The sequence below is a fragment of the Aplysia californica genome, unplaced genomic scaffold (assembly GCF_000002075.1).
Source record: "Aplysia californica isolate F4 #8 unplaced genomic scaffold, AplCal3.0 scaffold00066, whole genome shotgun sequence".
NCBI lineage: Eukaryota > Metazoa > Mollusca > Gastropoda > Aplysiida > Aplysiidae > Aplysia > Aplysia californica.
In genome coordinates, this window is record NW_004797336.1 from 1,783,010 (window position 1) to 1,794,892 (window position 11,883).

An 11,883-nucleotide genomic window follows, 5' to 3' on the forward strand; every position below is an offset into this window, starting at 1 on the left:
ATACGAGTAAATTATTGAGTCTCTGTGTGTTTGGTAGAAGTGGGGCTCCAGTGGGCATTTCACTTCCAGTACCCTCATTCGACAACTGCGCTCTCTCTGTTCTGTTCCTGGGTTTCTTCCCCATGTCCACTTGTCTGGTTCTGGCGTCAGGTCAGGGGCCATGAGCTTGTATCGGTCAACGACTGGTCAGTTGGCCATCGATAGCGCCTGGGCGTTTGGGGGAAGTCTCGTTCTGGAGTCTATTCACGCTTTGCCTTTGTTCATGGAAATCTCGCCGTAGACAATGAACACAATAAGAATTATTGACCGTAGCACGCTGGAGAACGTACGTTTCCTCCCAGAGCCTCAGCTGTGGAAAATTTGTCGCTGTCTTCTGCGGTTGAATTTTGATCTTCACTGACTGTTATTCAAGGATTTGGTGTGGATAATTTTTTTCTAAGCGTAGGTTTAACAGAACTGCTGCGAGGTCTGAACAAAACTCACCATTTAGATTGTTCTTTCCTCTATGGAACAGTACCTGTGACAGACACAATTTTGTAGGTTATAATAGTAGTCTTTTTCTAGTTTATTGTTGCCGTTGCTTTCGTTCCCATGATGTTTTTACGTTTTACTTGACCTTAATCAAAAATTGTATATACCATATAATTTTGGAGGTCTTAAGGTTTGGTCAGAGTATGATTACCTTTCTGAACTCAGCCACACCGACCAAACATGCTGTGCTCTCCTTTATTAAAGACACACACCTACGAGACGGGTTGATTTGCATATAATTTACTCAGCCCTTAATTTGAGGGTGTGTGTGCTCGCGCTTTTTTTGTGTGCGTGCGTTTGCGTGTGATACGGATGAATATACAGAGAGAGAGAGAGAGAGAGAGAGAGAGAGAGATTAGGTGGGGGGTGGGGGGTAATTTGGGAGGGTTAGCAGAAATAGGGTTGTCGTTATTTCTCGGAACCTTGATCCCTTACCAAGTTTATTTATTTCATGGTGAGAGAATCTGCCGACCACATAATGGACAATGGAAAGCGATAGGGCACGCTTGTCACTTTGAAGACGCTGTGAATTGTGTCCTTCATCAAATGTTTGCTCATAGTTCAGTGCTCAGTACCGTTTCCAGTGCCCGTTTCTTGTTGTCCTGTTTTGTTTGACTAAATATCACAGCTGTGTGCGTGCCATGAGACACCATTTGAATAGTCCTAATCTTTACCATCTTGTCAAGCGTGGATCATTGGTGGACAGTCTTTCTTGCATTTTCGTTCCTTTTGTTTTCAATCTTTTGTATGTCGTAGTCTATCTGGGGGCGGTGTAGCCATCATCATGCTGAGTTCCCTAATTTAAATCTTTTAGGAATAGACTTGTTTAGTTGTGATAGCTGATATTTGGGGGGGTGGGGGGGTCGGATGGGTGTGTTGGGAGACCTGTGTTTCCTCATTTAGTCTTTTATAATATATTTCCCGTTGTTTCCCTGCTTGGCATTTTCATATCTGGATGGCATCAGGGCAATATTTCAACTTCATCTGAATATTACATTTACGTGTTTCTTGCTAGCCTTTTAGATAGAAGCCTGTATTAGAAAGAAAATAGAGAGAGACACTTAGGGAGACATGAGATTGGCGGTTAGCAGGTGCTCTGGTGTGGTTTGTTCCTTCTCTCCTATCAAACACCTATCGCCCTGATCTCCCCTCCATCTTTTTTGTTGGTTTGTTACTCTTTTGTAGCACCTTTAATCTTCGCCATTTATAAGTCGATAGTACCGTAAAATACCTACTCAAACAAAGAAACTATCGGCATTTATATGACCTCATTCTGTTGGAAGTACTATAAAACTCTTACTTATTTTTTTATAAGGAGACACGAGGAACCGACAGTGTGGTGGTGGACACTCGTGCTGTCACAACACTATGAGAGTTAATCGTTTGTGTTAGAGACTAACGTCATGGCTTAAGCCCCAAAGAAAACACACGAGTTCGCTACATGGTCTGCTAAATTTAGTTTAGAGCTGGACATCCAAGGCCTAAGTGTGGCACCGGGTCCGCAGCCACGGGTCCTCAACTCGATCGGACGCCCGTCCCTCCTCTGCTCATGTCTGTGAAATCCCCTTCTCCCGAGCCACTTCTGTCTGTCCTGTGCCTTCCACCTTGGTCGGAATGTTTCCGCCTATTGATCACGAGCCTGAAGCTGTGTACACAGAGCTTTATGCCCACCCCGAAGGCCTTAACACATTGTCAGCTTTTATATCAGACCCGACATCGCACACAGGCGTCGGCCGCAGTTCTTTATCAGTTGAGTTGAGCTAGGCATTTTTCGAACTGTGTTATGTCACTGTCTATCACAGGGTACTCGTATGAAATGCGCCGTGTTGATCGAGTGGACAGTTATTTGGTTCGAGCGAAAGAATGGTGTTTGTTCAATGCACGCTGAGAGTAGATGTCTTCGTGTGGATGGGGACGGGTGGTGTGACTGCTGTTGGATCTTGTGAAACCCGTTGTAAGGGCATGTTTATTGTTAGGCCTACAGTTATTTTGTGTCGTATCATTATTATTATTATTATTATTATTAGCAATATCATTCTTATTTTTATTACTTTTGTTTTGTCTTTAATATTGTTTTATATATGTATATATCGTTACAACCGAATACTTGTAGTTGTTGTCATTTTTTAAAAGATGATATTAGGACTTTTTATCGGCGACACACTGAAAAAGATGCACAGTCATTGCGGAGAACGAGTTTTTATTTTTAGTCTTATCAAAAGATTGCACAAGTGACAATGCAGTTCGAAATCTTGCTCCGGCCTACTGTCTTAAATTGTGTTACCACCTTGTTTATAATCCTTGTATAAGCAAAGAAATTGTCAAAGACAGCCACACATTGTCTTGGAGAAACATGGCAGTCTTAGACATAGCGTTTACTCAGTGTCATCATTAGGTTAGAAAAACGCAAGGGGCATGGGAAGAGACCTTTTCTTATAGGCGATTGTCATAATATACAGGTATAGTTGTTTGGGCAGGTTCGACTATATTTGATTTTGTGTAATTTCACTGGCTTAACGTGGCCATGTTTGCAGGGATCGACATGACGTTGTGAGATAATTTACACCCCGCGGCTCCACTTTCAGCCCCTTTCAAGGTTTCTAGACCCATAAATTTCGGTTGTCATACCCACTTGTATTGTTGTTGCGTGCGTCTGATACTTATAGCTCGTAATATGTTTCCTTTAAGATAATAGTAAACACACTATATGTTAAAAGTTAACGTAACTAATGCAAAATTATTTACCAACGATTTAAGCAAATGTCTATCAAAGTTTATTTTCTTCGACACAAGCCCTGTTATGTTTTCATTAAAGGTTTCCCGCGAGTTGTTTGTGGGCACACCTGTGTGGTTTACTCTGTTCTCCCCTTACATGTTTTTTATTGTTCCAACCAATTCGTTGTGCGAAATGTAGTCGTTATTTTGCTGACTTGGCATCAACAGGAAAAGTTAAAACAACAACAGCGCGCCCATATGACCTTGTGCAGTTGCGAGTGCAATAAAAGACTTACCACAAAAAAGGAAAGAAAAAAAGAAAGAAAACAACAGTAAGAATAAGTCTCAAAAATAGTTTTGTGCAATTACGTTTGGACTCCTCATTTTTTTGCGGTTTTTTCCCCCTTTAGGTTCTAATTTATGATTTCATTTTAAATGCAGTGTACCTCTGTTGTCTTTGAACCGACAACTTTTTTGAGCGCTAATTTCTGGTATTTAGGGGCTTCAGTGGTAAATTGTAGGCTACTTCTTTTCTCTGCCCTTATAATGTCTGTCTATTGTGTTTTGTTTTTGTTTTTTTTTCCTAAAAATAAATGGCCTTTGTCATGTGCTTTTTTGTTCTTGTTACTCAAACAAAACTAGAAATATCCGGGGTTTTTTACGTCTGTGGCCAAAACAAAATCCCCCCCCCCCCCCACCTAAAAATAGTTATCATAATCCAGCTCGTGGATGAATGATTGATCCTTCTTTCCTATTTGCATTCTACTGTTGTTTCTGAAAATACTGTGTGTCCTGTGTTATACCAATTTTCTTTTCTTTAGTGCATTGCTAACAACCACCTGACAGTGACTCTTCGGATACCTAGGTTGCTTGTAGTAAAAAGTAGCTATAGTCTTATTGTAAAGCTCGTAGAGCTTACCATCATTATTGTTCAGATAATAATCATTATCGCTGTTGTTCACTGCGGCTTTTTCTCCCTTTTTCACAGGTAAAAAGACTCCTTCCGGAAGGTGCGTGTGCACGGAGTGGTCATCTGGAGGAAGGTGATCGTCTGCTGTTCTGTAACGGACTCAGTCTTCGCGCCTTGACACAGGCGCAGTGTCTGCATGTTCTCAAAAGTTCCGGTCATGTGACTGAGCTGATCATATTGAGGCAGGCGGAGGGAGAACAAGACGCTGATGTCCAAGATAACAAAGACCTAGTGACACCAAACGAGAATCTTCTCGGTGGTGTAGAATTTGGGTATGGTTCTGAGAGAGCTGCTGAAGTGACAGATTCGAATTCTGAGCTGGTTCAGTCTCTATTGGATCCTAAATTTCCCAGCAATCAGGAAGAGGTTAGATGGGACGTTGACAAAGCCCGGGATATTGATAACACCACAGAAGTGAATTTATTAAACCAAAATAACGACGACGTATTTTTCTCCCTTGGATCTTCCGAGGTTGATAGTGCACCCATACCACCTCCGAGTGAATTTGGTGATTTGAGTATCAATTTCCAGCAAGCTACTCCTGAGTCGGACAGATCTGATTGTGTGACGTACATAGACGATCTGTTGGGCCCCGTGAAGGACTCTGATGACTACGCCGAAACAGCTGCAGAGAACACGTACACCCCTCCCTCAGACTCCACACAGGATTCTCTGTTGATAGACTTCGGCGATAGCAGCACTGTTGAGGAGAGCTCTGGTCCTCAGGATCCTTCTTACAATTTCTTGAACGACAACGAGTTCAGTGGTAGAACTCTCGAGGAGTTTGCGGAGGAATGCTTTAATAGTATTGTGAGCGATTCCGAAAAGCTGTCCAATTCACAAAGTTCAGGTGGTGGTTACTTTGAAGAAAACCCCCCTCAGAGTTTGTTGGAATCGGATAAAGTTGAGACCTCACAAGCAGCTCACGTTACGCTGGTGCCAGTTTCGCCTTCGTCTCCTAGCAAGCACGTTACATACATTCCCGTTTCATCACCACCAAGTTCAGCTGCTCAGCAGAGCTCGACGTCTCCGTCAGTGGGTTCTTCCGAGCCGGAGAAAAGCGAAAGTGTTCAAAAGTTTCACTCCACTAACATCAGTGTCAACGCAGCTGGCACAGCCAGTGTAACAACTATCAACGTAACTGCACGACGGAACAATGACACCAAGGGCAGGTCGTTACCCCCAACACCTACTACACAACCAAATCCTTCTGGAGTGATCTTCTCCACAGACTCTGGCAATTTGGCTACAATACGTGTGGACAGTCAGCCAGTGCTAGAGACAGCTATGAGCGACCAAGCCCCATTCCCACCAGCCACGACCGAGAGCGCATCGCTTGCCCCACCCCCAGCGTTCGAGGGACCGCCCTCTGATGAATCGTCAACACCTCCACTACCGGACTCGGCCCCGCCTCCTATACCAAATGGACCTCCTCCTGATCTGCCGAGTCCATCCACAGACCAGAACTGCCTCACAAACGCAACCCTCGACCAGTCCTCGTATCAAAAGACAGCCGTGAAAGCAGCTACGCAGGGTCAAGTATTGACCACACAAGGTGTCATCACCAACGGCCAGGAGGAGGATGAGGTCATAGAACCTATGCAGGCTTCTAAAGATGCCCAGGGCAAGGTGCTGTGTATGCCTGCGTCTATGGAGCAGAGGGGACCCCCTGCTGTCAGGTCCATCGATGACGTTGCTAAACACGATTTAGCTAATGTGTTGGCGTCTTTGGTTGACAAAAGTCCTAACAAAGCTCCCACCGTGGCGGCGGCGCCTGTACACCTTGCAAAGGTAGAGGGGGAAGGTATTTCAGAACCAGAGATTGTTCCCACCGTGTTGTCCCGAGACCAAAAAGAAATGGCACGGGATGTGCTTAATGTTTGGGGCGGGCAACCAGAGCAAAGCTCTACGCAGAACTCGGAACAGCCCCAGAGCAGCAAGAAACCTTCGCCCTTCCAGAGAGCCGTCACGGAGGTCTTTCAGAAAGTTCCAGACAACGCAGTTGCCCACACTACTCTTGGGGTCAGCAATAGTGGCCAAGATGCGGATGACACCATACAGCCCATGTCCGTTACTCGGGATGCTCTTGGCAAAACATTCTGTGTGCCATCTTCTGCTGACACCCAGAGGCCAGCAGTGAAACCAAGGACTCTGAACAATGATGCTAAGCTTGAGCTGGCTAAAGTTTTGGGTTCGTTTAGCACACCAGCTCCAGATCTCTCAGTTCGCAAACCTGTGAGACAAGTTAGCGCAGAGGAGAAAGGTATGGAAGATGAAATCGTTCCGACTGTTCTTAACAGAGATCAAAAAGAAATGGTAACAAATGTTCTCGGCTCATGGAGTAACGTTGATCCTCAACAAAAGACCACCACTTCAGTGTTCCAAAAGGCTGTCTCTGGATTCATTAATTCTCAAAGCAGAGATGAGGACTTGGCAGATGTAACTAGCAAGAATATTGACAGTGATCAGACTGACAGCGTTGAGAATGAGAACACAACGAAAGACTCAACACTTGGTAACATTGAGAGTGTGGCAAAAAGAGTTACTGAGAACGACTTAGTCGCTTCTGTGGTTGAACAGGTTCATGCCTCTCCTGTCTTCATACAACCTGTTCAGACAACTGCCTCTGTAGATAAAGAAAAGGCGGATGAATCTTCCCTTATTTCAGTGCAGAAGTCAGAAGAGATAGTTTCTTCGGAAGTAAAGATAGTGGCACCTTTGACCAATGATTTACAAGAGAAGTTGGATGCTCCAGTCACTGCAAGGCTTGTAAACGTGACGAAAAATATCGTTGATGTGCAACAGAAAACAGAAAATCTCCCTTCAGCGGTACAGGAAAAAGAAACGTCTATCATTGTTTCTGAAGAAGGGCCACATTCTCCAGTCAGTATAGAAGCAAAGCAGGGCCTACAGTCTCCAGTTGCAGAAAATGCCCCAAAGAAAGTTCTCAGCGCAGTTAACATATTCGAAAAGGCGGCAAACGATCAAGTGGCCAGTCCGAGTACGGAGCCACAGGGTGTTGTTCTGAGATCAAAAGCAAAACAATCTTCCGATTTTCGAGCCAAGATCAACAGTTTCCAAAGCCAGCCCAACCCAGTCCTGGCGTCCCGGCGCCCCCAGAGCATGATTGAAGTTTCGCCTGGGTCATCGTCACTGCGCATGGAAGACCTTAAAAAGTCCTTCACCACAGACCACGCCCACGGAAGTTACACGGCACGCCCCCTGACGACGATCAAACCGTTAAGCGCCTCCACAGCTCGGCTAGATAGAGGAGGTACAAGACTCTCCTCTGTGACTGTCTCCAGAACCTCAGGGAGTGTCACAAACAGCGCCCTTGCTCCCAGAGCCCCTCGGGTGGAGTACCCTAAAGGACGCCGTGTGGAAGGAAGTCCTTTCCAGGTGGATATCCTGAAAGGTATCGTCGGTTTAGGGGCTAAGGTCAAGGTTACTCCAGAGGGCCTTGCACAGGTGACGGAGATTCAACGCAATGGTTCTATTGACAAAAACGGAAACGTCAAGTAAGTACCAGTGTGCCGTTGTTAATTACTTTAACTAAACTAATGTTTCCATGTCTCTAGGTTCCATGTTTGATTTCGAATAGAGTCTCACGAACCATTTAATTTTTAGTCACTTTGTGAAACAACTCTTTCGTTATTCACGTTCCTGCAAATCGAAACCTTAACTCACCTTACACTTCTTTTCTCATTTTTTACACCCAGACTGTATATTCTCTTATTCTCCTATCCCCTATCCATAGGAAGAGACATAATGGGGGGAGAGAGAGACTGAGAGAGAGAGAGAGAGAGAGAGAGAGAGAGAGAGAGAGAGGAGGAGGAGGAGAAGAAGAAGAAGAAGAAGAAGAAGAAGAAGAAGATCAAAGCTGTAGTTTGACCAAGAAAGTAGAAAGAAATGTCGATTAAAATGACACCATTATCTCTATTCGTATCACACGTCTACAGGATGAACAGACTTAGTTCAGACTAGTCTTAAATTGTCATCAGGGGAATTTTCATGGCTCCCGGCCTACGTTTCTCTGTCCTAACACCTCTTAAGATTGATGCTTTCCTACGTTCAAAGGCGTGTTTATTACTCCCACGTTGCACTAAAATTACTAAGTTCATAGGGCGTACCTCAAGAAAGCCTCTATTAACTTAGTATCCCTCATAAACATGCAAGTGCTGTACAAACGCTTACAATGGTGCGACATAAACATCGTACTGACGTTGGCCCTCACAAGAGTTGACGCCCATGTAAATTGAGCGAATTGCGGGCTCTGTTAAAACTGCTTGTAATGTAAACGGCCCCTGTAAATTACCCTTCGCAGGTATGTCAAGCCGTCGGTAAACAAACTCTGCAAGCCTTTGTTTGATAGCTACCTCCAAAACGTCGGTGTTAAAGATAGTGTAAATGCATGTAAATTTATGCAAGGTATTTTTAGTTATGTTGAACCTGGCATGCTTTATGAAATTCTGGGGCAAACGACTTTTAGGAGGGGCGCCAAGACTGAGACCAAATGTGTAATTCTTTATATGAGGAGGGCTCGGGCCGGGGGGTGGGGGGTGGGGGGGGGGGGGTAAGAAGGGTAAACGGAGGGGAGAGAATTCCAGTTGAAAACGAGTCTTTTTTATTGCGTCAGCGATATGAAGCCACCCATGAATAGCATCGACCAGACCTGTTTTATAGAAACGCGACCGGCCTGGTGGGTTTCAGTTTCTCTTTGGCTCACTTTTGAATTGCACGTTAAATTACGGAGCGTATCGTAGAAAATATGCATTGTGTCTTTTTTTTAAAAAGTAGTTTTATCTCCAAACAAAAAACTGCACAGCCATTATTACTAGGATAGTTTTTCCGATAACAAAGGCTACCCGTATGCCACTTCCTTGTTTTGGCATTCTTTTACGAAATACATGTACATTCCCGGAACCACATGTCGACAGCAACACTCTGATTGCCCCGTCACTGTGAGGGGTAGACATATGAGGGAACATTTTTACTTATCCTCGGCTGCCCTGAATACGGCTGTGGCTGTATTTTGTTCAGGATAAATCTAAACAAAGTCTATTTTTCCTCAGTAAGTCTTGTTATGAGAATATATTTAATCAGACCTGTAGTTTTTAACATCTATGCCAATCTGACTGGTCTATGAACTCCTTATGCAAGATTTTCTTATCACTGCTGGCTAAGCCTGTTTTATTGCAAGATGATTTACGCCTCGTGGTACCTCACATTTTTCACATTCTTGCGTCGGCTTTCACAAAGCGGACGTTCTTTGTCATACTTGTTCTCAGTTGACTAAGGTTTTTGTCCTACGTCATTCAATTCAATATAATTGAGAACTTTGCTTCGCTGTCAAAAGACGGGCGTATCGTTTATTCAGTCTCATGCTTGGCTGCGATCTGTGCGACACTGGTTCAAATCCACCTGGGTGTGTCGATATGCTCATTCTGTATCTCAAACTTCATCCCTCTCTTTCCTTTGGAGATTTTTGTGTTTGTTTGGTTGGTGGTTTTTTGGCTTTTTTGTTTGTATTTTTAAGGGGGGTGGGGGGGGGGGGGGGGCACACTGGTATAGTCTGCTTCTTTGGTCTGTTTGCTTCTTCAATTGTTCTATAGAGACATGTTGACAAAGTCTTTGCAGTTAAGTAAAACCCGGCTCTTCTGAGAATTCTCGTCTTGTGAGTTTTGCATTTCTTTTCAAACAATTGCTGTCAGCTACACCCCCAACAACGATCTCTCTCTCTCTCTCTCTCTCTCTCTCTCTCTCTCTCTCTCTCTCTCTCTCCGTCTTTGTCTCAGTGTTGATAGGCTCATTTAATTTATACAACGATACATTCACTGTCTATTTCTCTCTTTCCAGGCCCTTTTCCCTTTGTGTATCTATCTATCTATCTATCTATCTATCTATCTATCTATCTATCTATCTATCTATCTATCTATCTATCTATCTATCTATCTATCTATCTATCTATCTATCTATAACCAGTTAGCTATCCAGCTGTCTACGAGTTGTTTTTTTACTAATAGCAATCTCACACAAAGCTCACACACGACGTGCACTCACTCATTGACTCACGGTATACGTTCTATCCCATTTGGTGGCTTTTAAGCACAACGGGGCTATTCCGATAAATTCTGTTTTTGGAAAATCGAAGATAAAGTTTTTGCCCCTTGTTCAGTTTCTTTGAAAGACAAGGAGAGTTTTCTCTATAACCATACAAATACACACACTTATGAAACCAAACTTCTCCTATAGGCAGGGCAATGCCCACTTTTGGTGTAGATCAAGATTTCTGGAAACCCCCGATATATGGGTTAGCCCGCTTTGTCCTTAAAAGCGACCGTTTGATGTATGCCGGTGTTGACCACGTGTCTGCGTCTCCATCGCTCTGTCTGTGTCTCCATCGCTCTGTCTGTCTGTCTGTCTGTCTATCTGTCTGCTGTCTGTCTGTCTCTCTGTCTGTCTGTCTGTCTGTCTGTCTGTCTGTCTGTCTGTCTGTCTGTCTGTCTGTCTGTCTAGTGTGTTTCTGTAGGTCTGTATTACATTTGTTGCTAGTATCATGTGTATATTATGTGTAGTCTCGTTGTATCAGATTACTTCCCCATGTTTGTGTCACTCAACACGCTCTTGTTGGTCGCTCTTCTCTCTCACTCTCATGTGTCTGCCTTTCAATGCGGCTAGCACATTGCGACGAGATTTTTAATAAAATAATCCGCACCTGTGTTTACACAGTCTTGCCCTTTTGCCGTCTATTTGAAAAAGAGGACAGGGCGTCTTCATTTTCTATTCTCCTTTCATACGAGTTATTGCCAGCGGTTAAGTCAGGTCACAGTTTTGATAAACCTAACAGAGAACGCTCAATTGTTTACACTGTAAGCAGGTCATCAACAGTAACGGTAGCATTACTACCTCAAATACCACCGTCACGACCAGCTGCCGGTACAAAGAAGAAGAAGAAGAAGAAGAAGAAGAAGAAGAAGAAGAAGAAGAAGAAGAAGAAGAAGAAGAAGAAGAAGAAGAAGAGGAGGAGGAGAAGGATGAGGTGGTGGAGGAGGAGAAGAAGAAGAAGTAAGAAGAGGAGTAGGGGGTGGATGAGGAAGAAGAAAAGGCGGAGGTAAAAAAAACCGGGAGAATTATAGTAACTTGATATGATACCATTGACAGATGTTGCTTCTCAGGAAAAGCAAGATTTTAATAGCTACTATAGCTGCCATAGTGACATCGATAGACACGCACGGAATTATATTATTTTATATGCTGCATTAATGTCAGCACCATGACAACGGCAAAACTAAATCTAGTTGTTGGTACTGCAACATGGAAGGGAATGGTCGAGGAAATCATAGTCCGGCGTAAGATCATCTAGCGTTTGGTGGAGTAGTAAGTCTGTAGAGTTGACGGTGTGATCTGGGGCGCCTGGAAAAGACCCTTAAGCCTGGGTTATGAAAGGCTGTCCTTGTTCGTTGTGATGAATGGCTGGTCAGGCAATGCTCAGTTGTGCCCCCTGTCGAGATATGTTCGATTGTCGCCCTTCGCCTGTTTCTGCTGATCGGCGTCTTCTCTCGCCTGGTCGGGTTTGTGTAACAGGCGGTCGGAGGAATGTGGACAACAACACCGCCGGTCCTCTTGGGAGAAGATAATAATAGAACTGAACAGTCTCTCCCCCCCCC

At 44.1% G+C, this 11,883-nt stretch overlaps 1 protein-coding gene across 4 annotated transcripts in view; it reads left to right on the forward strand.

The window, feature by feature from the left end:
- The window catches only part of LOC101855326 (uncharacterized threonine-rich GPI-anchored glycoprotein PJ4664.02), a 114,904-nt gene that overhangs the window by 71,720 nt on the left and 31,301 nt on the right, over window positions 1-11,883 (forward strand). For all 4 annotated transcript variants that reach the window (XR_220232.3, XR_001184687.2, XM_005093595.3 and 1 more), the window contains exon 3: window positions 4,235-7,734. Coding sequence is in view for 2 of the 4 variants with exons in the window: in XM_005093595.3 (XP_005093652.1) it covers window positions 4,235-7,734 (3,500 nt within the window). In the remaining 2 variants the exon portion in view is untranslated. The remainder of the gene's footprint in view (window positions 1-4,234; window positions 7,735-11,883) is intronic.